Raw genomic sequence first — 27,731 nt, 5'->3', positions numbered from 1 at the left:
ATCTGATCATTTTCATGCGTTATTTTTGTGTCATATTATTTACGAGGGCGTGCTGAAAAGTAACGCCTCTGAATTTTTTATGTGAGCTTTTTAAATAAAACAAACGTTATTAACATTCTACACATTCATTCTTCATTTCTTAAACGTTATTAACATTCCACATCTTTATTCTTCATTTTGTCATATTTCCACCCCTCTGCCGCTAGTGAGCTCCGAACTGTCGCGTGAAGCATAACGGTGTGTAACGTAACTACGTCGGTGCGTGAGAAACATCGCGCTGTAATCGAGTTTAGAGTTCCAAGAATTTGTCCACTCACAGAGCAGCGTCTCCTTCAGCATGAAAATACCAGACCACACACGAGCGTTGCGACATCTGCAACAATCTGACGCCGTGTGTTCACTGTCATTGATCATCCTCCGTACAATCCCGACTTGGACCCATCCGATTTTCATCTATTTCAAAAGCTGCAATTCGTTTCTTGTCTAAACTGTGTATCGTTCACGTCTCATTTCCATGCAAGACTACAGTCCATCAAATGCTTTCAGAAAAGACTTGCTGGCGCATATTCGAGTTAACAAATTTCTCTTCTTCGCTTGTCATTGCCAGTCTACATTCCATATTCTCTCTATTTCGGCCAACATCGGTTATTTTACTGCCCTAGTAGCAAACCTCATCTAATACATCTAATATCTCATTTTCTAATCTAATTCCCTCAGCACCGTCCATTGCTGTCTCTGACAGAATTACAATGTTATCGGCAATCTCGAAGTTTATATTGCTTTTCCCTGAACTTTAATTACTACTTTGAGAACTTCAGTTGATAGAAATGAAGAGATGAAAGCAGAGATGGGTTTGTGGCTTCCTCAACAAGGTCAAACATTCTGCAAAGACGGTGTCAACAAATTGACCTCTCTTTGGGAAAAATATGTTCGTCGCCAGGGTGACTATGTTCAGAAATAAATATGTAGACATGAAGAATAAAGATGTAAAATGTTAATAACGTTTGTTTTATTTTAAAAGCTTTAAGAGTATTCACATAAAAAACTCGGAGGCGTCACTTTCATCACGCCCTCTTAATATTAAGTGCCATAATTAAAGTTCAATAAAATGTGTTTTGAAAGCGATTTATCGGGTTGCTTGGATAAAGAGTAATCCAGGATAAGCATTCAACATGATGAATGTGGTAAATCTCATCAGTGCTAAATCTGTAATTTAGATGAATCACAGAGGACCGAAAATCTAGTTAATGAATGAGTAACTGCTTTCGTTAGCCGATAATAATTTCGTTCGATGAGTTGTCACAGGGTACTAAGTAAGCTACTTCATTTTTAAGGAAAAACTGAGAACTTTGTCTTACACAGTTGCTAGATACAAAGGACCCCTCGTAAGAGATTCATCTGGGATTTGTTGCAGCCGTTTGAATGACACGAATGCCGTCGACCGGTTAGATAACTGCCGAGCAGTACTAAAATTTGGATTCATAGGTGGATTAAGGCCTCCATCTTAATGCAGGTTTCAAGTTATTTCCCTAAATCTCTAGACTAATGTCGCAATGTTCTCTTCAACAACGCAAGGACCAACTTTCTTTCTCGTCTCTGTCCACAGATCTAGTGCCGTGTGATGCCTCGAGCATATATACATTGCAGTATTTGGTGTTTATCCTCGTCTTCGCTTTTGCTCCAATTATTCATGACCGTTTGCGACCTGCCCCAATAGAAACAGGAATCACAGTGCTCTCGAACACACGCTGTTACTTTATCCGAAGGCAATATTTTAGGGAAGAAGCAAGAGGTAATGTAAAGCAACTTTTCTTAATATCTTGATAAAACTGTCTCATGGGTATGTTAGTGATGAGCAGATGGAAATTACTCTGCGAGCAAGAATTTAAGAATTATGATGGTTATTATGGACGGGCGCGTAAGCAAACGATAGTGTCAGCAGGTGTAAGAGTAATGCTGATGCTGATTTGTCAAAAAGTGACACTTTTGGAAGACCGTAGTTGTTACGTGATACAGAATGATGACACTGCACAGCAGAAATGAGTCACAGTTATTTTTTTTTTTTTAAGGAACTGTTATGCATTCAACGTCACACAGGTTGCATGCTTTTGCCAAAACATACGAACATATCACGGCAACCCATATGCAAACCAGCATCCATGTGATTTTATGGAAGAAAATCATTTCGAAACCGGTAACGATGTTTTTTGAATAAAGTTAACCAAAACCAAGTTGTGACTGATTTACATTGCCCACTATCAACGAAATGTAAGAGTGGTGGGATTTAGCCCTTATTGCTTGTAGGTATCAACGTTGCTGCATAAGAAGGGCGTGGAAGAGTGAATAACGAGAGATATCTAGTGGTAGATGAAAGCATTTGGCTCTCACCGTCAATATCCATGACTACAGAGTTCTCTTTTGGTGCTAAATGAGTTAGAACTCTTAATAATAATCCTACAAGTCTCAATAATAAAATCAGATTGATGATGTTTCTCGTTCAGTAATGTGTGACTAGATTAAACGCCAAAGAGTATAAATATTTATGACGTGAGCATTCGGACGTGCAGAAGGACAATTAATCCGCAACGTCTGCTGCTGCAGCTCAAGTTACGTAATTTTGGGACGGCGCATTTCAACCTGCATAGCGCTTAGCGTGTTTTAAATGTTATTACTTTGCTACTACAGATAGATCGGCTTCAGAAGTTCCGTGAAACTTCGTAACGCGTTTTACAGACATCTTAAGAATTTGATTCCAGGAACTGAAGTTGACTTAAAGATGTGAAGTACAATGGTATTGTGCCTTTTCGCCACACTATCATTGCACAGAGTCTACATCATTTACATTTTTTTCGGTAACGGGATAGGAAGTGACACGTAACAATATTTTTTTATGTTTTCTATTTGCACTTATTTATATTGTCCAATCTCTGTTACAATCACACTGTAGACGGCGCCGAAGTGTTGCGAAAAAGCAACACATTTAGAACTATGAAATTCTTACAGCACCGAGCGAGGTGGCGCAGTGGCAAGCACACTGGACTCGCATTCGGGAGGACGACGGTTCAATCCCGCGTCCAGCCATCCTGATTTGGGTTTTCCGTGATTTCCCAAAATCGCTCCAGGCAAAGGCCGGGATGGTTCCTTTGAAAGGGCACGACCGACTTCCTTCTCCGTCCTCCCCTAATCCGATGAGACCGATGACCTCGCTGTCTGGTCTCCTCCCCCAAATAGCCCAACCCAACTCTTACAGCAAATACGGTAAGCGATTTGCCTCTCCTGCTTTCCATAATTATTTTCCATTTTTCTTTATTTACGCTTCTGCTTTTTACAGACAAGTAAAATATCTATAACATTTTTTCGTCATCTCATCAGAAAAGTAAAACCATACACTACACACAAATCATAAAAAAAATACAAGATCAGTGCTCGAATTTTGGAGTAATAAAAGAATTCACAGCCAACAATACTGATTTTTAAGTTTTCTATTGCACTGATTGATATTGTCGAATCTGTTCTAATTAATTGCATTCCAATGACACTGTATAGAAAACTGTCTCATGCAGGAATACTTAGATGCGTACAAGGGTTTGAGAACCTGCATAAACCGGAGAAAGTTAATCAGACTGTCATGTATCAATTTTATCGCGTATGAACATAGAAGTAATATGTATACATGGCTAGCAGTTTACTCAACACACTTGCAAAACTTATCTAGCACTTGTCTCGTAAACTCATGGTCATAAAATCGCAGAAATTATTTCTACAATACAAGACTTTATAATACAGAGTCTCGAGATTTTTCAACATACAAAGGGCATCGTATCAATACGACATTTACAATTACACACATGTTGTACATAGCTTTGAAAAGTAACGTGTCTTCTTTTTACACTCCTGGAAATTGAAATAAGAACACCGTGAATTCATTGTCCCAGGAAGGGGAAACTTTATTGACACATTCCTGGGGTCAGATACATCACATGATCACACTGACAGAACCACAGGCACATAGACACAGGCAACAGAGCATGCACAATGTCGGCACTAGTACAGTGTATATCCACCTTTCGCAGCAATGCAGGCTGCTATTCTCCCATGGAGACGATCGTAGAGATGCTGGATGTAGTCCTGTGGAACGGCTTGCCATGCCATTTCCACCTGGCGCCTCAGTTGGACCAGCGTTCGTGCTGGACGTGCAGACCGCGTGAGACGACGCTTCATCCAGTCCCAAACATGCTCAATGGGGGACAGATCCGGAGATCTTGCTGGCCAGGGTAGTTGACTTACACCTTCTAGAGCACGTTGGGTGGCACGGGATACATGCGGACGTGCATTGTCCTGTTGGAACAGCAAGTTCCCTTGCCGGTCTAGGAATGGTAGAACGATGGGTTCGATGATGGTTTGGATGTACCGTGCACTATTCAGTGTCCCCTCGACGATCACCAGTGGTGTACGGCCAGTGTAGGAGATCGCTCCCCACACCATGATGCCGGGTGTTGGCCCTGTGTGCCTCGGTCGTGTGCAGTCCTGATTGTGGCGCTCACCTGCACGGCGCCAAACACGCATACGACCATCATTGGCACCAAGGCAGAAGCGACTCTCATTGCTGAAGACGACACGTCTCCATTCGCCCCTCCATTCACGCCTGTCGCGACACCACTGGAGGCGGGCTGCACGATGTTGGGGCGTGAGCGGAAGACGGCCTAACGGTGTGCGGGACCGTAGCCCAGCTTCATGGAGACGGTTGCGAATGGTCCTCGTCGATACCCCAGGAGCAACAGTGTCCCTAATTTGCTGGGAAGTGGCGGTGCGGTCCCCTACGGCACTGCGTAGGATCCTACGGTCTTGGCGTGCATCCGTGCGTCGCTGCGGTCCGGTCCCAGGTCGACGGGCACGTGCATCTTCCGCCGACCACTGGCGACAACATCGATGTACTGTGGAGACCTCACGACCCACGTGTTGAGCAATTCGGCGGTACGTCCACCCGGCCTCCCGCATGCCCACTATACGCCCTCGCTCAAAGTCCGTCAACTGCACATACGGTTCACGTCCACGCTGTCGCGGCATGCTACCAGTGTTAAAGACTGCGATGGAGCTCCGTATGCCACGGCAAACTGGCTGACACTGACGGCGGCGGTGCACAAATGCTGCGCAGCTAGCGCCATTCGACGGCCAACACCGCGGTTCCTGGTGTGTCCGCTGTGCCGTGCGTGTGATCATTGCTTGTACAGCCCTCTCGCAGTGTCCGGAGCAAGTATGGTGGGTCTGACACGCCGGTGTCAATGTGTTCTTTTTTCCATTTCCAGGAGTGTAGATTCTTCTCTTTACAATACTGCACCACAGCTGTTACTAAAACTTAAACGGGCAGAAACGTATATAAAATAAGGTGTAATTTCCAAGTTGCGCTACTACCACGCATTATAAACAAGCAGCATCATTCCAAAATCACGTGACCAGCCCGGTTTAGTGTTGAGAACAAGCGCAGTACATTATGCTCACTCACACAAACGTACTCTACGTTAAATGCGCCTGCTTTTATTTGAGACTGCATCCGGCTGACTGTGACACACGTATTTCTGACTTGCAGTGGCTGAACGGCTACAGCGTGATGACGCACGAGATTGGCCATCTGCCCTTCCAGGCCGACGTCACCTCTTACCTCATATACGGTGAGAGCAACAGAATTACCGTCGCCGTCAACAACACTCTGAGCAGCACCACCATACCACAAGGATCGCTGGAGCAAATGCAAACGTAACGTTCTTTTCCTGTTTTGTCCATTTACTTCAGTGTTATAGGAAATGTACTGCCTACATTCTTTGAACGATTTTATTACTCCTTGCACGTCACGTTAATAACACAGCCTCACAGTTTCACGTTTTTCACATCTTTATAATGGGCAATTAGAAATGGATACGGCAGTTACAAACGGCTACAACTATTTAATGCGTAGCGTTACATCGATGAAAATTACAGAAAATGTAAAAGACAGACCAGTTTTTTACTTACATTGTAAGTGTTTTATATAACTCACTGTGCCCACATACTTTTCTGAACGATAATCCACATGTTGCCGGCAAAGGAGACACATACACAAGATCTTTCATATATTCCTATAAAGTGAAATCTATGGATCTAGTTGACCAAGAGCAGAACACTGCGTCATGTCCAGTAAAAGGGATCCAACGGTTTAAAAGATATTGAATTAAAAATGTGAGAAACTCAATATCCCAATGTGGGGGTGCCCCATCTTCTCAAAGTTGCAACTGATGGTGTCTGTATCTAGGTAAATGTTTGTTGAAACATTAGCTCAGTGAACAAAAATGGACCATACACTTTTGTACCGATGCCTCATGTGTTGTTGTGGTCTTCAGTCCTGACAAGGGGAGACCGCCAATTGTGAAATTCAGATTCGATTCATACTGCGCATAATAAAAGCTCATGGCCAGAGGTGTAATGTGGCAAAGCACCAAGATGCACTTCTCAGCCGTTGTCGAGAAAATCGGCAGTTAAAAGAAAACGTTGCGGTGAAATACTGTCTACGGCCAACAATTTCCTATAGCGTTGTAGCGCAGCGGTAAGCGTTCGGGTTCGCAATCCGAAGGTCGCCGGATCGAATCACGCGTCATTCAACTTTTTTTTTTTATTATTAGTTTTTTGTAATTCAAATATATATATATATATATATATATATATATATATATATGAATTGCTTACGCATGTTGGTGACGGCGGATCGCTCTCCAATTGTACCGCCTCCATTTTTCCGTTTGTTTAACAGGGTGTACCAAAGCTCTCCCGTCCGCACTGATTTTCGACGATGTTATAAGTTGCACTAGGGACCGCATCTACCTTCTTTCGAAGTTAGCAGGCAACTACGCTGTTATGCGGCGGCTCGTTTCGGCCCATTCAACATCTGTCCTTCAAGTCTAACGAGCGAGTAACGGAGTTTATATTTCATACCTGCCACAGCAGATTTGTGTTCGTGGGGTTTCTATTCTAATTCGAACGTTTGACTTACGCTATACGTATTCGTTTCGGAATATCGTTTCTACGTCTTCCGTTAGCTATACGTGGTTAACATTATGAAGACAATTAATAACATTTGTGAAATACAACTTTGTTTGCGGAAAACATAATGATGTTCGAAGTCGCCAGTTTTTCCACGACAAACGACTTTCAACAACACGGGTTCGTAATCCGAAGGTCGCCGATTCGAATCTCGCGACATGCAAACTTTTTTTTTTTTTTACAAAAAACAAACATATATATATATGAATTACAAAAAACAAATACTAAAAAAAAAATTTTTGCATGGCGCGAGATTCGAACCGGCGACTTTCGGATTACGTAATCGAGCGCTTACCGCTGCACCACAACGCTGTAGATAGTTATTAATCGAAGAGAGTATTTCATCGCAACGGTTTCTTTTAACTGTCGATTTTCTCGACAACGGCTGAGAAGTGCATCTTGGTGCTTTGCCACATTACACCTCTGGCCATGAGCTTTTATTATGCGCAGTATGAATCGAATCTGAATTTCACAATTGGCGGCCTCCCCTTGTGAGACTGGCTTGATGCAGCTCTCCATGCTACTCTATCCTGTGCAAGCTTCTTCATCTACCGCTACTTACTTCAACCTACATCCTTCTGAACCTGTTTAGTGTATTCATCTCTTGGTCTCCCTTTACGATTTTTACCCTCCACGCTGCCCTCCAATACTAAATTGGTGATCCCTTGATGCCTCAGAACATGTCTTACCTACCGATCCCTTCTTCTTGTCAAGTTGTGCCACAAACTCTTCTCCCCAATTCTATTCAATACCTCCTCATTAGTTATATGATCTACCCATCTAAACTAGGCATTCTTCTGTAGCACCACATTTCGAAAGCTTCTACTCTCTTCTTGTCCAAACTAGTTATCGTCCATGTTTCACTTTCGTACATGGCTAAGCTCCATACAAATATTTTCAGAAACGACTTCCTGACACTTAAATCTATACTCGATGTTAACAAATTTCTCTTCTTCAGAAACGCTTTCCTTGCCACTGCCAGTCTACATTTGATATCCTCTCTACTTCGACCATCAGTTATTTTGCTCCCCAAATTGCAAAACTCCTTCACTACTTTAAGTATCTCATTTCCTAATCTAATTCCCTCAGCATCACCCGACTTAATTCGACTACATACCATTAGCCTCGTTTTGCTTTTGTTGAAGTTTATCTTATAACCTCCTTTCAAGACACTGTCCATTCCATTCAACTGCTCTTCCAGGTCCTTTGCTGTCTAGACAGAATTACGATGTCATCGGCGAAAGTCAAAGTTTTTATTTCTTCTCCATGGGTTTTAATACATACTCAGAATTTTTCTTTTATTTCCTTTACTGCTTGCTCAATATACAGATTGAATAACATCGGGGACAGGCTACAACCCTGTCTCACTCCCTTCCCAACCACTGTTTCCCTTTCGTGTCCCTCGACTCTTATAACTGCCATCTGGTTTCTGTACAAATTGTGAATAGCCTTTCGCTCCCTGTATTTTACCCCTGCCACCTTCAGAATTTGAAAGAGAGTATTCCAGTCAACACTGTCAAAAGCTTTCTCTAAGTCTACAAATGCTAGAAACGTAGTTTTGCCTTTCCTTAATCTAGCTTCTAAGATAAGTCGTAGGGTCAGTATTGCCTCATGTGTTCCAATATTTCTACGGAATCCAAAAAGATCTTCCCCGAGGTTGGCTTCTACCAGTTTTTCCATTCGTCTGTAAAGAATTCGCGTTAGTATTTTGCATCCGTGACATATTAAACTGATAGTTCGGTAATTTTCACATCTGTCAGCACCTGCTTTCTTTGGGATTGGAATTATTATATTCTTCTTGAAGTCTGAGGGTATTTTGCCTGTCTCATATATTTTGCTCACCAGATGGTAGAGTTTTGTCAGGACTGGCTCTCCCAAGGCTGTCAGTAGTTCTAATGGAATGTTGTCTACTCCCGGGGCCTTGTTTCGACTTAGGTCTTTCAGTGCTCTGTCAAACTCTTCACGCAATATCATATCTCCCATTTCATCTTCATCTGCATCCTTTTCCATTTCCATACGCCCTTGTATAGACACTCTATATACTCCTTTCTGATTTCCCTTCTTTGCTTAGAACTGGGTTCCCATCTGAGCTCTTGATATTCATTCCTGTTTCTCATATAACACATTAACTTTAGGTGAATCTCGTTAAAATGCAGTTACCCACAAAGGCTTTTCTGTACCCTATATTCGAATATCGTGGTTGTTAACATGGTCATTTGTGTGGGAGGTTGATAGCCACTAAAAATCAAATGTACAGCTAATGTTTATTACGACAGGGCTTCGCCGAAGATAGCATACTTCAGGTATTTTACGAATTCTTCCTGTTTCTATTGTACCTACATATAGTTTTGTGAGTTTTAAATGGCGTAGAACCATAATAACACACGTTTAGAGTCAGAATGAACATTTATTTTGGCACTGAACAGATCCAATACAGAAAATAGATGTCGAACATGGTGCGAGAGAACAAAGACTGAATACAAAACCAAAGAGCATAAGCAAAGAACTGTCGCCTTGTGTCAGAGACGCCAAAGACCCCCCTCCCTGGCAGTGCAGAGAATGGTGGGGCGGAGCTAGCACACATCCACAACAAAGTCCTCGTGCCAATGTGGCAGACAGAGGTGGCATCCGGCGTGCGAAGTGTGAATCTCAGTGCGTCGTCAGGGTCCTGCGCATCGGACAGCTACACAGGCAGTGGCAAGTCGATGGGGACCATGGCGGCAGTGTCAGCGGGTGAGGCGTCGGCAGAGGCAGACCGGCAGGGAGTGACGGGGGGTGGCTCTGGGAGGAACCCCACAGACTTTACTTGAACAGAAACCATACTCGCTTGTAGCCATTTTGAAGCATTAAGACGTCGAGCTTTGTGACGTATGGGCAGGCCATCCATCATGTAGATTCAGTGACCAGTACCGTTGCTGATTGCTGAGACCCACGAAGGGAGGCATGTGTGGTGGGGCGAGAGGGGGCACACGAGCGGCGCAGGTTGACTGACCTCGGAGTGCCGGGATGGCGTATACGAAGTGTTGGCAATAGGCGACGGCTGAGCACACGGTGCGGTAGCCACGGAAAGTGAGCGATCCTGCGAAGTGAGGACATGGACGTCCGAGCCGGGCTGGAGTGATGTGAGCAGGCCTCAGTGGGAGATGGCGACGATGGGCATGGCGCGATGGCCGCGAGATGCGAAGGATCTCACAAAGCGGGGGCTGGTGTGTCCTGTAGGTCCAACTGCATCCACATGGAACAGGCAGCAGGAAAGGTGTAGCTCGATACAGGAGCGAGGCAGAGCAAAGGCACTGTAGGAGAGGGAGGCTCCATTGATAGGAGCGACTCTGCAGAGAGGCAGTGTAAGGAAATTCATGCATGAGCCAATTCAGCAGAGGTGGTAGCAATGCGGGAGGATAACTCCATGTTATGAGTGTGTAGTCTGTCGATCTGCTTGCGGACGTCCGATAAATTAGAGAGGCGAGTCGCAATATCTTCAAGCAGAGAAGCACATGTGGAAGGCGTGGCCAACAAGGTGGAGAGCAGACATGTGTCGAGTTCATTCGAGCACGGAACGGCAGAACCTGGTGCGTGATGGAGCGTAGCGGCCTGCAGGTCTGGCGAAAGTTAGCAATGGTGTAGAAAGTCTAACCCAAGCACAGGTTCGACCAGGTTGGCGATGTGGAATGTCCAAGGAAGTGTCGCACTCAGTGATAGATGAAGCAACATCTTAATGGAGCTCAGGACTGTGATAGGAGAGTGATTTGCAGCGATCAAATCAAGGTTAGCAGGAGAAAGTGTGTTGCCCACAAGCTTGACTGGGATAACGCTGATGTCAGTGCCACTGTCGATGAGGAAGCAAGTGCCTGATGACAAGTCAGTGACGTAGAGGCATTGCACTGCTGAAGTAAGTAGTGCGGCATCGGACGGTAGGTGCTGTGAAGAATCGTGGCGGGACATGGTGCCTAAGTGTGCCCACTGGTCTCAGTTGGGAAAGGCGGAAGGCGCACAATTGCGAGCGGTGTGCCCACAAGCAGCATGCAACCAGCACAGTGCAGCTGACTGCGTCGGGGCAGGAAGCTGATCAGGTTGCTGCTTGGGCGAGGTTGGCAGCTGTCGAGGGCTGCAGGCAGTGCCTCCTGTAGGCCGCTAGGTTGCAGCTAAGGTGCTGCTAAGGGCATGGCGCGATGGCAGCGAGATGCGAAGGATCCCACGAAGCGGGGGCTGGTGTGTCCTGTAGGTCCAACTGCATCCACGTGGAACAGGCAGCAGGAAAGGTGTAGCTCGATACAGGAGCGAGACAGAGCAAAGGCACTGTAGGAGGTGCTGATGGGAGCGCACTGGTCTCTGTTGGCAGAGCATGCCAACTGGGGTGTCGGGGATGTTGTCTGTGACAGTCGGCGTCGGTGACGAATGATCATGTAGGCCCAATCGGTCATGCATAGGTGAACCACGAGATCTACATCTACATCTACATTGATACTCCGCAAGCCACCCAACGGTGTGTGGCGGAGGGCACTTTACGTGCCACTGTCATTACCTCCCTTTCCTGTTCCAGTCGCGTATGGTTCGCGGGAAGAATGACTGTCTGAAAGCCTCCGTGCGCGCTCTAATCTCTCTAATTTTACATTCGTGATCTCCTCGGGAAGTATAAGTAGGGGGAAGCAATATATTCGATACCTCATCCAGAAACGCACCCTCTCGAAACCTGGCGAGCAAGCTACACCGCGATGCAGAGCGCCTCTCTTGCAGAGTCTGCCACTTGAGTTTATTAAACATCTCCGTAACGCTATCACGGTTACCAAATAACCCAGTGACGAAACGCGCCGCTCTTCTTTGGATCTTCTCTATCTCCTCCGTCAACCCGACCTGGTACGGATCCCACACTGATGAGCAATACTCAAGTATAGGTCGAACGAGCGTTTTGTAAGCCACCTCCTTTGTTGATGGACTACATTTTCTAAGCACTCTCCCAATGAATCTCAACCTGGTACCCGCCTTACCAACAATTAGTTTTATATGATCATTCCACTTCAAATCGTTCCGTACGCATACTCCCAGATATTTTACAGAAGTAACTGCTACCAGTGTTTGTTCCGCTATCATATAATCATACAATAAAGGATCCTTCTTTCTATGTATTCGCAATACATTACATTTGTCTATGTTAAGGGTCAGTTGCCACTCCCTGCACCAAGTGCCTATCCGCTGCAGATCTTCCTGTATTTCGCTACAATTTTCTAATGCAGCAACTTCTCTGTATACTACAGCATCATCCGCGAAAAGCCGCATGGAACTACATTTTCTAAGCACTCTCCCAATGAATCTCAACCTGGTACCCGCCTTACCAACAATTAGTTTTATATGATCATTCCACTTCAAATCGTTCCGTACGCATACGGAATGAGATAACAGGTGAAGTTGCAGGTCCAATGGCAGTGTGACCGACCACAAAGTCCAAAACACCATGTCTGGTAGTGTTTGATCATCAATTAATGCAAAAATGTGCCGCCAAAGCTGCAAAGGTGTGCGGTCATCGAGGTGCCCGTCATGGATGATGTGGTGGATAGCCTCTGCCAGAGAGCGAGAAAGGTGTTCGGTAAGTATTGTCCGAAATTCCATGAATATCCAGTAGATGGTGCCCTAGTGCGAACCAAGTCCTGGGGTTGTCCTTCTGAAAGTCAGGCAGCTTAGGAAATCTGCCGGGTAACACATGTTGATGTAGCACTGGTAGGTGAAGATCTGTGTCAGCAGTGAAGGGGGCCCCCAACACCAGGAGTGCAGTAGCGGTGAATGGTGCGCCACCCAAGGTCTGCGTGGTGGAGCGGCCGCAAGCAGCACACAATGTGGAATGAGCTGGTGTAGCCAACAGCACAATGTGTTCCAACTGCAGGCCTGGAGGTGGACACGGCACGAGTGTAATGGCTGGTGCCATTGCAACAGTGGGCGGAAGGAGATTGCGAAGCAGCCAAGGGGGGGCTGATGCGGAAGCCTGCCCCGTACAAACGGCTGGTGTCATTACGAGGGTGGGCGGAAGGTGATTGTGGTGTGGCCACGGAGCGATCGTCGCGGAAACTGGCGTGGCTGAGATGACCGGTGGTGTCGAGACAGCGGTGCAGGGGGGGGGGGGGGGGGGGAGTGCACTGGCGTTAGGCATATAAGAATGTGCAACCCCGTGCAAGTGAATGTCGAAGTATAGTTCTCAAACTGCGTCTGCACATCAAACCAAATAGAAGGCGACTGCTTAAATGGAGGGTGAAACACAACGTCCTTCACATCACAATGTCCAATGTCATTAAGCGGTGTGCCATGTCGGGGCGACAGGCATCGCTGCATAGTAGCATCTGACAGTGGCCATGTTGGGCCGATAATAGTTAAGTGGCTGCTGGCATGGCAGGGGCCAGGTCATTGTTCACTTTTAGCCAATTGTCCATTAGGAACACTTGTATAAATGCAAGCACAGTTAAAAGGGTGCGTGGCACTACCATGAAACAACACTGGTAGATCCATTGTTCCGAAGACAATGTGGACTGGCACACGAAGTTCGTTAATGATGAAAATAAACACAAAATAATTTCCAAACACACCACTGTGGGTTTTACGTTTTGTAGAACTATAATAACACACTTTTAGAGTCAGAATGAATATTTGTTTCAGCACTGAACAGAGTGAATACAGAAAATGGATGTCGAAGAAGGAGTGAGAACAAAGTCTGAAGACAAAGCCAAAGAGCATAAGCAAAGAACTGTCGCTTCGCATCAGAGATGCCACAGTTTCATTTTCAGTTTCCTTTTGAGAACACATCAAACCATTGTTTGTGGCATTTGTAGCTCATTTTTTGTTTAGTATGCCGATTTCTGTGCATTACAGTGAAAGGGAAGGTGAAGTCTTTCAATGTTTTGCACTGGTAGCCCCTACAAGTAGTCAGCTGATATATTTTTCTTCAGACTACTGAGATCATCTATGAATGTTGGTGGTATTTAGAAATGCTTGATAGCATCGCTGATTAAGTAGTCTATGCATCGCGATGACAGAATGACAATTGTTAAATTCTAACAAGCAGAATTCCTTCTAAATGGAACCCACCATTTTCACTTACATTTATTTTGATTTACCATATTTTCTATACTCAGACATGTGGCCAAGTGTTTTGTATTGGTGCTAAATACTGACGTCTAAATAGATCCATCCTATCTACTGATCTCCAGTTTTTTTTTTTTTTTTTATTTTTCACCACTTTGCACAGATGTTCAATCTAGTTACAGATAGCATGCCATAATCCACAAGTCAGTTTCAAAACAAAAGACAAGGCTTCAATGAGTTCTTCCCTAGCTTTAACCTATCTGAAGAACTGCCAAGAAAAAGCTTCCTGTGCTGTACTGTCTACACAGGAGCATTGTAATACTAGTAACAGCTGTCTCTTGTAGCTCTGAGACTCATGAATTATAAATGCTAATCATTGTAATTAAGTTAAATCATAAAGAAACTTGAAATTGCTAATCATATGTTAGGCCTATGTTAATTTATTAATCGTATCCCTGATTAGACAATAATGTAGTATTATACATTAAAACAGTGGAGTGCTGCTTTCCAAATTGTTCAGGTGAAATGCTGAAGCTGTGAATAATGCTTGGAATACAAATATTATTCCTGTGCAGGGGAAATGGTAACATCACATACTTGACATTCACATTCGACTTCTTCAATTACGCTGGCATTCATCGCTCTGTTGTCCTCTACACAACACCAGAAGTCTACATAGATGACATCACTATCACTACAGACTATTCAGCTGATGGAACTGGTATGTTTTTAGGTTTAACATTGATTCTGCTCACAAAAAGACTATTCTGTGAAACTACTGGCACATTAATGTATGGTATTTTTTTAAGAAAGCAACAGTAAGTTTTTCCCAATTTTATTCACAAAGAGCCTAAAGAAAACTGAAAATTTTAAACATGTACATGGAATGGAGAAGTAGTATGTACACTCCTGGAAATTGAAATAAGAACACCGTGAATTCATTGTCCCAGGAAGGGGAAACTTTATTGACACATTCCTGGGGTCAGATACATCACATGATCACACTGACAGAACCACAGGCACATAGACACAGGCAACAGAGCATGCACAATGTCGGCACTAGTACAGTGTATATCCACCTTTCGCAGCTATGCAGGCTGCTATTCTCCCATGGAGACGATCGTAGAGATGCTGGATGTAGTCCTGTGGAACGGCTTGCCATGCCATTTCCACCTGGCGCCTCAGTTGGACCAGCGTTCGTGCTGGACGTGCAGACCGCGTGAGACGACGCTTCATCCAGTCCCAAACATGCTCAATGGGGGAAAGATCCGGAGATCTTGCTGGCCAGGGTAGTTGACTTACACCTTCTAGAGCACGTTGGGTGGCACGGCATACATGCGGACGTGCATTGTCCTGTTGGAACAGCAAGTTCCCTTGCCGGTCTAGGAATGGTAGAACGATGGATTCGATGACGGTTTGGATGTACCATGCACTATTCAGTGTCCCCTCGACGATCACCAGCGGTGTACGGCCAGTGTAGGAGATCGCTCCCCACACCATGATGCCGGGTGTTGGCCCTGTGTGCCTCGGTCGTATGCAGTCCTGATTGTGGCGCTCACCTGCACGGCGCCAAACACGCATACGACCATCATTGGCACCAAGGCAGAAGCGACTCTCATCGCTGAAGACGACACGTCTCCATTCGTCCCTCCATTCACGCCTGTCGCGACACCACTGGAGGCGGGCTGCACGATGTTGGGGCGTGAGCGGAAGACGGCCTAACGGTGTGCGGGACCGCAGCCCAGCTTCATGGAGACGGTTGCAAATGGTCCTCGCCGATACCCCAGGAGCAACAGTGTCCCTAATTTGCTGGGAAGTGGCGGTGCGGTCCCCTACGGCACTGCGTAGGATCCTACGGTCTTGGCGTGCATCCGTGCGTCGCTGCGGTCCGGTCCCAGGTCGACGGGCACGTGCACCTTCCGCCGACCACTGGCGACAACATCGATGTACTGTGGAGACCTCACGCCCCACGTGTTGAGCAATTCGGCGGTACGTCCACCCGGCCTCCCGCATGCCCACTATACGCCCTCGCTCAAAGTCCGTCAACTGCACATACAGTTCACGTCCACGCTGTCGCGCCATGCTACCAGTGTTAAAGACTGCGATGGAGCTCCGTATGCCACGGCAAACTGGCTGACACTGACGGCGGCGGTGCACAAATGCTGCGCAGCTAGCGCCATTCGACGGCCAACACCGCGGTTCCTGGTGTGTCCGCTGTGCCGTGCGTGTGATCATTGCTTGTACAGCCCTCTCGCAGTGTCCGGAGCAAGATTGGTGGGTCTGACACACCGGTGTCAATGTGTTCTTCTTTCCATTTCCAGGAGTGTATATATGGACTGGGAGTAAGGAATAAACGAGGAAGCTGCCTTGTAGAATTTTGTACAGAACATGACTTAATCATAGCTAACACTTGGTTTAAGAATCATAAAAGAAGGTTGTATACATGGAAGAGGCCTGGAAACATTGGAAGATTTCAGGCAGATTATATAATGGTAAGACATAGATTTAGGAATCAGTTTTTAAATTTTAAGACATTTACAAGAGCAGATGTGGACTCTGACCACAATTTATTGGTTATAGATTGTAGATTAAAACTGAAGAAACTGCAAAAAGGTAGTAATTTAAGGAAATGGGACCTGGATAAACTGAAGGAACCAGAGGCTGTAGACAGTTTCAGAGAGAGCATTAGGGAATGTCTGACAAGATGGCGGAAAGTAATATTGTAGAAGAAGAATGCGTAGCTTTGAGAGATGAAACAGTGAAGGCAGCAGAGGATCAAGTAGGCAAAAAGATGAGGACTAATAGATACTCCCTGGGTAACAGAAAAGATACTGAATTTAATTGATGAATGGAGAAAATATAAAAATGTAGTAAATGAAGCAGACAAAAAGGAATACAAACATCTCAGAAATGAGACTGACAGGAAGTGCAAAATGGCTAATCAGGGATGGCTAGAGGGCAAATGTAAGTATGTAGAGGCATATATCACTAGGGATAAGATAGATACTGTCCACAGGAAAATTAGAGATACCTTTGGAGAAAAGAGAAGCACTTGTATGAATATCAAGAGCTCAGATGGAAAACCAGTTCTAAGCAAAGAAGGAAAGCAGAAAGGTGGAAGGAGTACGCAGATGGTTTAGACAAGGCCGATGTACTGGAGGGCAATACTATGGGAGTGGAAGAGGACGTAGATGAAGATGAAATGGGAGATATGATACTGCATGATGAGTTTGACAGAGTACTGAAAGACCTGGGTAGAAGCAAGATCCTGGGAGTAGACAACATTCTATTAGAACTACTGATAGCCTTGGGAGACCAGCCCTGAAAAAACTCTACCACCTGGTCAGCAGGATGTATGAGATAGGTGAAATACTCAGTGACTTCAAGAACATAATAATTCCAAAGAAAGCAAGTGCTGACAGGTGTGAAAACTACCAAACTATCAGTTTAATAAGCCATGGTTGCAAAATGCTAACACGAATTCTTTACAGATGAGTGAAAAAACTGGTAGGAGCCAACTTTGGGAAAGATCAGTTTCGATTCCGTAGAAATGTTGGGAGACGCGAGACAATACTGAGCCTATGACTTGAATTACAGGATAGGTTAAGGAAAGGCAAACCTACATTTCTAGCATTTGCAGACTTAGAGAAAACTTTTGACAATGTTGACTGGAATACTCTCTTTCAAATTCTAAAGATGACAGGGGTAATATACAGGGAGCGAAAGGCAATTTACAACTTGTACAGAAACCCGATGGCAGTTATAAGAGTTGAGGGCCACAAAAGGGAAGCAGTGGTTGAGAAGGGCGTGAGACAGGTTTGTAGTCTATCCCTGATGTTATTCAATCTGTATATTGAGCAAGCAGTAAAGGAAACAAGGAAAATTTGGAATAGGAATTAATCCATGGAGAAGAAATAAAAACTTTGAGGTTTGCCGGCAACATTGTAATTATGTCAGAGAGAGCAAAGTACCTGGAAGAGCAGCTGAACAGAATGGACAGTGTCTTGAAAGGAGTATATAAGATGAACATCAACAAAAGCAAAATGAGGATAATGGAATGTGGTCAAATTACATCAGGTGATGCTGAGGGAATTAGATTAGAAATGAGACACTTAATGTAGTAAAAAAATTTTACTATTTGGGAAGCAAAATAACTGATGATTGTCGAAGTACGGAGGATGTAAAATGTAGACTGGCTATGGCAAGAAAATGTTGTGAAATCTTATGGGACTTAACTGCTAAGGTCATCAGTCCCTAAGCTTACTCACTACTTAACCTAAATTATCTTAAGGACAAACACACACACCCATGCCCGTGGGAGGACCCGAACCTCTGCCGGGACCAGCCGCACATCCATGACTGCACCGCCTTAGACCGCTCGGCTAATCCCGCGCGGCGGTTATGGCAAGGAAAGTGTTTCTGAAGAAGAGAAATCTGTTAACATCGAGTATAGATTTGAGTGTCAGGAAGCGTTTCCTGAATGTATTTGTATGAAGTGTAGCCATGTATAGAAGTGAAATGTGGACAATAAGAGAACAGAAGAAGAGAACAGAAGCTTTCAAAATGTGGTACCACAGAAGAATGCAGAAGATTAGATGGGTAGAACACATAACTAATGAGGGGTTACTGAATAGAATTGGGGAGAAGAGAAATCTGTGGCACAACTCGACTAGATGAAGGGATCGGTTGATAGGTCATGTTCTGAGGCATCAAGGGATCACCAATTTAGTACTGGAGGGTAGTGTGGAGGTTAAAAACTATAGAAGGAGGCCAAGAGATGAATACACTAAGCAGATTCTGAAGGATATAGGTTGCAATAGTTATTCAGAGATGAAGAGGGTTGCACAGGATAGAGTAGCATGGAGAGCTTCATCAAACCAGTCTCTGGACTGAAGACCACCACCATCACAACAACAACAACAACAACAACATGGAGTGCAAAAAAATACATGATATAAGGTGGCAGATGTTATTCCATACTACCATTACAAAATAATGAATGATGACTAGAGCACACTGAAGAGTGTGTAGTGAGAGTATTCCTAGCTTGGACAAAAGAATGGAGGATACCAGATAAACAGTGTATAATTTACTAAACTGAATGAAAGAATGTCTGCCTCTGTAGTTGAGTGGTCACTGTGGAAGACTGCTAAGCTGATGTTCTAGGTTCAGTTACTGGAACTTCCAGGATTTTTCCTTGGTGGGAGGACCGAAGGACGGTACACTCGGCCTCATGATGCCAACTGATTAGTTGAAGCTCCAGGTCATAAAAACTGACAACAGTCATGAAAGCGGTGTTCTGATCACATGTCCCTCGACACCGCTTCCAATGACACCATTAACAGAGGGTGACATGGCGGTCAGCTGGCACTGAGATGCATACCAGGACCTTTGGATGGAGTTTTGTGAATGAAAGAATAAAGACTTGAAGAAGGCTAAACCAAATGTAATTATGATGTAGAAGATATCAGAAAGGATTAATTAAAGCAGGGACAGTTTCGGTCAGAAGAGGTAACAAGCAATACAGTTGAACAGCACATTAAATACAATCAGTGTGTTCTTCTAGTACCTTAGTGTAGTACTGGTAGAGAGAATAGCAATCATTTTATTACTTCAGCTGCATGTAATTTGTGCTGGATTTCTCAGTGTTATTATTACAATAAGGAGTAAAGTATTTCTCATAGAAATATAGTTCTACTGCAAGATATGTTAACATTGTCAGTTTAGTGTTACGTAAGTCTTCATTATTCACACCATGAACATGCACAAAGTTTAGTATCATGTTTTGGATACTTGTTACACTAAAATAAGGACTGAGAGTTGCTTAAAAATCACCATAAGGAAGAATAGAAGGCAGAACAGTATAAAAACCAATAACAAACATCACTAGATTAAATTACACAAAACAAAACTGAAGCAAAAAATTAGTAAACACCACCAGATTAAACTACTCACAGAAATGTTGTTTACTCGGTAAACAGGCCCACTCACAGAATTTCCAGTTGTAATCGTTAGTTTATTTTAACTGTGATGATCTTATCTTCAACACAGTGACAGCCAGTTGAATACATAGAGATACTCGATCTTCTCAGGCTGTCCTTGGATCTGTCATCACAAGCACACATCCTTCTGGCGATTTTGATATGTGCCATGGCTGTTCATGTTCTGATGGTAATGGTGGCATTCACATTACTGATATTGCCCAATGTGTGTTCCACAGCTCGAATGCAGACTATGGCATCACAGACTAATGATGAATAGAAGTTTTTATAAAAACTGTTTCTAATGTGTCTCACACAAAAATGCTGGCAACCAAGTGGCAATGTATGAGATTTGTCCTTTTGAACCGGTCTTCTATTCTGTACTGCAGCAATATCACACTTGTGGTTTGGAGGAGAAATGGTGATGAGAAAGTGTACCTTTGTTGTGGAATTGTTTTTATACAACCTGTGATGATGCACATGATCAGGATGGTATCAGGTGCTCAGGCAGATATCCCGCATGTAAAATGAAAAATGCTAGGATTCAGAGGAATGTGGGTATCATTTCCAATAACATCCACTAAGGGGTACAACATTCGCAGAAACTGGCTAAAGCTGCAGAGTGAACCACACATGGTCTGGAAACAGAATTTTGCTCTCTATAGAATGGACTGGTGGACATGTCCTGAGGGTAAGGAAACTGGCAGGCAAGAGGCAAGAGGCAAGAGAGTGGCCTGCTGTCGTGGCTGCTACCTCGCAAACCCTCTTGCGTATCTCATGTGATGGCACCCGGTCCTCCCATTGGCTGCCATGTCGCAGAAAGTTGGTGTCCCTCGCTCAGCAATACTGTGGTGGTGCCCCTAGCTCAGCGTAATAGCATGGGGTAGCTGGCCACAAGTACTGAGGAGTAACTTACATAACTGCTCACACCACTTCCTGAGGCTAAATTAAAATGATGGAAGTAGAATATGATAAAAGTTTTTACCACCATTACCCATTACCACATGCAGTAAGTCTAACTGTCTTATTTAATGCATCCTTCCATATGGCTTGAACGTGCAGTTTGTATCTCACACAGATTATGAAGACACTTGTGAAACAATCGAGAGAAATTTACGTATCTGACTAACCCACAGAGAGTAAAATAGTTCATCAACAATTAAGACAACCAATCATGAAAGTCTTAATTCCATTCGTTCATGGTTCATATTTTTGAAGTGTTAGAACAAAATATAGGTATGAAGTGCGACAAAAAGTGAACTACCCACCAAATGAAACTGGTGTTGAACAGCAGACAGTCATAAAAAAGTGTCAATAACTGTAAGTCAGAAATAATGCTTGCATTCAGTTCACACACAAACAGCCCCCTCCCCTCCCCCCATTTCCCTCTCTCTCGTTCATTGTCAAATATTGGCTGTTAATTGTTCAATGACTTGAATTGTGAAACCCATAAAATTTAAATTGTTTCTCAGATTAATAAAGAAATGAATCAATCAATCAATCAGTCAGTCTTCCTCTCCAATCTCCTTATACCCTGCCCACCACCATCTCTCCCTTCTTTATACAGGAGTCCTCTTTGAGTCTACATAGAAGCATAAGCTATCTTAAGAACCAGAAAAAATAAATATTGTCAAGCAGTCATGATGCATGAAATGTCAAGCGGTCATGATGCATGAAATACACTTTTTTGAACTTCTTGTGGTTAAATTGGGCAAGGTTAATTCCAGTGACCAGTATTTTAACAGATACAGTTTTACAAAAGTTTGTTTTTATACATATATATCTTATACAGCAGTTAAAGGGGGGTTCCCATTAAAAATTAAGTTTAGCTTATTTTCAACAATAACATCACCATTTAGCAGGGCAATGAAAACAAATTTCAAACAAAAGTTATTTAGTTTTTGCCGTAGAATAATAATACTCAATAAAAAGTGAAGTTTCCTTTTTAAAAAATAAACATCTCATTTTTACCAATCAAAGCACCATCTAGGCTGGTACTAATATGACTGTCTTTTGAACCCATTTATCTTCAACAAGTTTCATTTGATACACTTTCTCATAGGTTGTGCATTTTTCAAGATGTATTTCAGCAAAGATTAAAATGTGATGCCCCATAGGGCCTATGACGCAACACAAATGGGGGAAAACTTAGGCAGAGTAACAGTACATGTTTAGCACAGCTTGTATAAATTCTGACAGCTGAGCTACAGCAATGAAGACCTTATTTGTGGCTGTTGTTGAACTTCATTGCTGTATTGTGAATTGTTGATACCACTGTTTCCATTTTACCCAGGATTTTTTTTGTTGTATTACTTATTTTCAGTCACTGACATGCTTTTCAGCTTAATTTTTTGTGCTGTGTTAATAGGTGCTGTGAACTATACTGTTGTTACTGGTGGCCAGTTGACAGTTACACCACAATGTGAGGTTGAACTACTGGATGCCAATGGATCTGTAGTTGCTACAGGAACAGGTTTCTCAGGAGAGCTGACAGTGATCAATGCAAATGCTTGGTGGCCATATTTAATGAACACTAATCCTGGGTACTTGTATACTTTGAAGGTAAATGTCAAAGCCTGTCACAATACTAACTGTAGAATGATTGCATTGTGTGTATCTACGAGGGTCACTCCAAAAGAAATGCACACTATTTTTTTTAAATACATCTTTTATTCTACATGTTTGAAAGTTTTACAGTGTGCAGATACATCCTTTAAGAACAATATTTTCATTTCTCCACATAATTTCCATCCTTCTCAACTGCCTTACACCATCTTGGAACCAGCGCCTGTATACCCGCATGGTAAAATTCTGGACCAACCTATTGGAGCCACTGTTTGGCAGTGTGCACAAGGGAGTCATCTTCAAACCTAGTTCCACGAAGAGAGTCTTTCAGTTTCCCAAAGAGATGATAGTCACATGGAGCCAGGTCAGGACTGTAAGGCGGGTGTTTCAGTGTTGTCCATCCGAGTTTTGTGATTGCTTCCATGGTATTTTGACTGACATGTGGCTGTGCATTGTCGTGCAACAGCAAAACATCCTGCTTATGCCGATGTGGTCGAACATGACTCAGTCGAGCTTGAAGTTTCTTCAGTGTCGTCACATATGCATCATAATTTATGGTGGTTCCACTTGGCATGATGTCCACAAGCAAGAGTCCTTTGGAATCAAAAAACACCGTAGCCATAACTTTTCCAGCAGAAGGTGTGGTTTTGAATTTTTTTTCTTGGGTGAATGTGCGTGATGCCATTCCATTGATTTCCTCTTCGTCTCTGGTGAAAAATGATGGAGCCATGTTTCATCACCTATCACAATTCTTCCAAGAAATTTATCTCCACCATTCTCGTACTGTTCCAAAAGTTCACTGCATACCGTTTTTCTTGTTTCTTTGTGAGCCACTGTCAACATGGTACAAACCTTTTTTAACGCCAACACTTTCAGTATTCTGTGAACAGTTGCTTCCCCTATCCCAACATAGCGTGACAATTCGTTCACTGTGATGAGTCTGTCAGCAGTCACCAATTCGTTAACTCTCTGCACATTGTCTGGAGTGTGTGCAGTACGAGGCCTGCCACTGCGAGGACAGTCCTCAATATTGCCATGCCCGCTTTCATCACCTAACCTGCTTGCCCACCGACTAACTCTATTGATATCGACAGCAGCATCTCCATACACCTTTTCCAACATATTGTGGATGTTTTCCAATGTCTCGTTTTCACAGCACAGGAATTCTATGACACACACTGCTTCTGACAAACGTCAAGTGTAGCAGCCATCTTGAAGACATGCTGTGACGGTGCCACTCACAGGCACAGGTTGAACTAAGTCTGAAAATAAGAGGGAAGAATGTATCTACACACTGTAAAACTTTCACACATGCAGAATGAAAACTGTATTTTTACAAAAATAGTGTGCATTTCTTTTGGAGTGACCCTAATACTTAACATATGACATGGCAAAGATTTGTGAAATTGTGAAGTGGTTTCTTCACCATACGACTTTTAAAAATGTGGATATAGTACTTGTCTTAATTTGGAACTTCATAATACTGCAACAAGAATGCATACTGCCATGAAGAAGGATATTACTTCAAAATTATTGTTTGTTATTTGCAGTATTGTCATTTCTTGATTTAATAAACTGGTCTAAAATAAGGCATAGCTTGACCAGCAGGATAAATTAGTTTCAATCATATTTTTCTCTGAAAGTTTCTTTGTGTGTAAAGAAGTAGATTTGCAATATTTGCTGTATTTTATATTTTTCTTCATTTTCTTTGTCTTCACGAGTGATTTTTTTTCTGTTGATTATGACATGCAATCTTTACACACACACACACACACACACACACACACACACACACACACACACACACACACACAGAGAGAGAGAGAGAGAGAGAGAGAGAGAGAGAGGAAGGAGCTGGTGCCTAAGCAGGAGACCAATATAGGAAACTGAGAAAATAGTTTAGGGACAAAATGATTAATTACTCATTCAGTCACATGTAGTGTTTCTAAAGGATCTGGAGTAATAGGAAAGAGGAAGCTACAGGTGCTCTGGAAATGTACAAAAAAGTAATAAGTGAAGTTTGTGGATAGTATGGGGACAAGAGTGTATATGGTCATAACTGGAGATGGGGTATAGGCCATATGGAAGTATGGGACAGTGGGAAATATTTTTGAGACTAGAGGCTTGCAAAAATGAAGTATATATTGTAGGGAGAGTTTCCACCTGTACATTTCAAAATAGCTTGCGAAGCATCCACTAATGACTACAATTTTCTGTGATGGTCCATAAGTTGTTAGCATAGTTGGCTTTTGGTCGCAGTTTGGTGGTGGCCATTTATCTAGATTAATACCTGATTCTTGATAATAGTCACACAGATTTCTGTGCATTAATGTTGTACACTGATGTTGGTACACTGGAGGATGGGTGAGGGAGAATTGTTAAACTGTGATTTAAATGTGTTTATGTGTGATCAGCATTTTATATTTTGTTAGCAAAGAGAACTCACAAGATTGCATTACATTTATCTTTTCCCCCACAGGTGAATGTGACATCAGTAGATCTGGGCACAGAAGACGTTTACAGACTCCCTGTGGGAATACGTCGACTGAGGTGGGACAACACTTCGCTTCTTATCAATGACAAGCCTGTATATCTCAGAGGGTTTGGAAGACATGAGGATTCTGATGTGAGTCTGCAGCCAAATTCAAAGAAAATAGTTGATTCTAAGAACATTTATTAGAGAAATTTAGAACTGCAGATAGTCTAATCCCATGATTTTCCAAGTTTACTGATTAAAAATTAACAGCCTGTTAGATATGTTAATGGCTTCAGTATCAGACATGGAACTGTTTACAGTATATAGTGAACTTCAGCTAAAAGCTATATGTTATTTAATGGAAAACTCGGCTAAAGTCTAGATTAGAATCAGTGGCAGTCATGCCAGTGCCTGTTTACTGCTCATAGGTTGGCAATGTGTCTATTTCATGTAGCCAATGGGATGATTCTTTGACATAAACAATGAGAGGTGAGAAGAGAGGCAATGTATTTCTAGCTCCAAAATTGAAACCATTGTCTTGTTTGCTGTTTTATAGTGTATTAGTGAGTTTTAAGAGAAATATTTTGATTGTGACAGCAAGAGCTAAAAAGGGACTGACGTTGGTGCATGTGTCATGGATTCATTGCAGAGACACAAAAATGTATCACATGTGGTGGTTAAATGATTCCACAATCAATCTGCATGAGTGCACTGAGTAAGCAGATCAAAGGTTTTTTAATTAAATCATTAGAGAAGGCAAGTAGGTCCATGTTTATTGATAATAGAGCTGCACATGCAATATATTAATAAACATTGATCCACCAACCTTCTTCTACGATTTAATCAAAAAAGATTGATCGCCTACCTCCTCCCATGATTTAATTAAAAACATTCATCCACCTATCTTGCCCCAGGATTTAATTAAAGAACATTGATCCATTCACTCAGTGTGCTCGTGCAAACTGACTGCATACCAACAAAGAACAGAGAAACATTACACCGTCGTTTTGAATATATCTACAGTTGCAATGCTGTCCTTGGTTTGCAGATGCTAGCACAGTTTAAACAGCTATGACTCAAACAAGGAGCAGTTAAATTTATAATCCTTATTAACAGTAATGTTTCACCCTTTCTTCTGAATGTATTACTTTGAATATTTGTTTGCCTGCCTGCTGCCCTCTCATTGACTATGTGACACAAACAGTTGACACGTCTTCTTTTGCTCCCATCATACCTCAAGGAAACCACAGACAACATTCCTGCATGAAATGTGTAAGTATGCCACTGGCCCTATTATAGACTTTTACCAATTACTCAACTGAGAAAATTAAGGGAAATTAAGTGATAATTACTATGGACACATCAATGTTCATAACTGTTATAAAACAGAAGCCACAAAAACACAAAGGAAAAAACAAACAGTAGATTTTGGGACCGGCAGTGCCTTTTTTAACTGGTATACTGCCAATTTTCAAAGCTAGGTTCTTAATTTTTCTGTGAGTCGTGCTGTGATTATCCACCATTCAGCGACCAGCCAGTACACACATTTCTTCTGTTTCAGACAGCACATTTATTGAATTTTCATTTTTATATTTTAAGTTTGAAAAGGATTGCTCTGCATGCCTGTCAATATTTTAAATATTTCGACATCTGATATCTTGAACAAGTGAAAGAAAATATTATGATTATCTTTAAATTCTGGCATAATCTTCAGTACTGCATTATAAACACAAATACAAAAAAATTAAACTTGTTTACAAAGATTCACAAACTGCGACAATATCACGAAAAAACAAAAACAAAAAACAGTGATCCGTATATGTAATAAGTTTCCTTTAATTTACGTCTATGGTCACAAACTTTTGCTGCAGATCTGATGATGGTCATTAAAGACAGAAACCAGTAATCTGTTAACAAAAAGTTTGTGATCATAGACATAAATTAAAGGAAACTTATTTACAAAGACTTGTATCTTATATAAATTAGGCCTAATCTACCAAGATTATCAACTGATGAAACCTAAAAACAAAACAAACGTGATAGCCTTCTAGGTTGTGTGCCTAACATTACAAAATAGTGGCTGAATGTGTAAAATAATAATAATAAAAATAGGGCAATAACAACCATAAGATATGTGGGATCACACAAAAATTCCTTAAGAGCAAAAGAAAGAAATGAGAATAAAATTCCCCAAAAAATGACCATCCCAAGTTTGCTGCATGAAAGAAAAAACTTGGAACTTTTAATACCAGAAATACTTTGGAGTGTAGTGCAAGAATTGAGATTTAAAGGAAATATAAATCAAGCAATAAAGGTGTAAGAGTTAAAGATATATATTGTAATGGATATCAAAATGGAATACAGAAAATTCTGTATTGATCATCTAATGAGTGTGTGCTCTAACTAGCATATAGTGAAAGCTTGGTGATTTCAACTTATTGCTGAGAAAGACCGCATAGAATAAGGAAATGATGGGACACTAAAACAGCTTATTCAGCCTAATTCTTGAAAGAAAATGGTGATGAATTAAGAGAACTGTAACTTTTTTTGTAGGTTTTAGGTTTTCAGTTTCT

The 27,731-nt window shown here is 42.6% G+C and overlaps 1 protein-coding gene across 2 annotated transcripts in view; it reads left to right on the top strand.

The window, feature by feature from the left end:
• The window catches only part of LOC124546839 (beta-glucuronidase-like), a 375,007-nt gene that overhangs the window by 290,966 nt on the left and 56,310 nt on the right, over positions 1–27,731 (top strand). For both annotated transcript variants that reach the window (XM_047125067.1, XM_047125068.1), the window contains exons 4-7: positions 5,588–5,754; positions 14,712–14,857; positions 22,486–22,679; positions 25,162–25,308. In XM_047125067.1, coding sequence (XP_046981023.1) covers positions 5,588–5,754; positions 14,712–14,857; positions 22,486–22,679; positions 25,162–25,308 — 654 coding nt within the window. The remainder of the gene's footprint in view (positions 1–5,587; positions 5,755–14,711; positions 14,858–22,485; positions 22,680–25,161; positions 25,309–27,731) is intronic.

This window comes from Schistocerca americana, chromosome 1 (genome assembly GCF_021461395.2).
Source record: "Schistocerca americana isolate TAMUIC-IGC-003095 chromosome 1, iqSchAmer2.1, whole genome shotgun sequence".
NCBI lineage: Eukaryota > Metazoa > Arthropoda > Insecta > Orthoptera > Acrididae > Schistocerca > Schistocerca americana.
The sequence above is the reverse complement of the archived record's forward strand: the minus strand, read 5'-3'. Positions and strand labels throughout refer to the sequence as shown.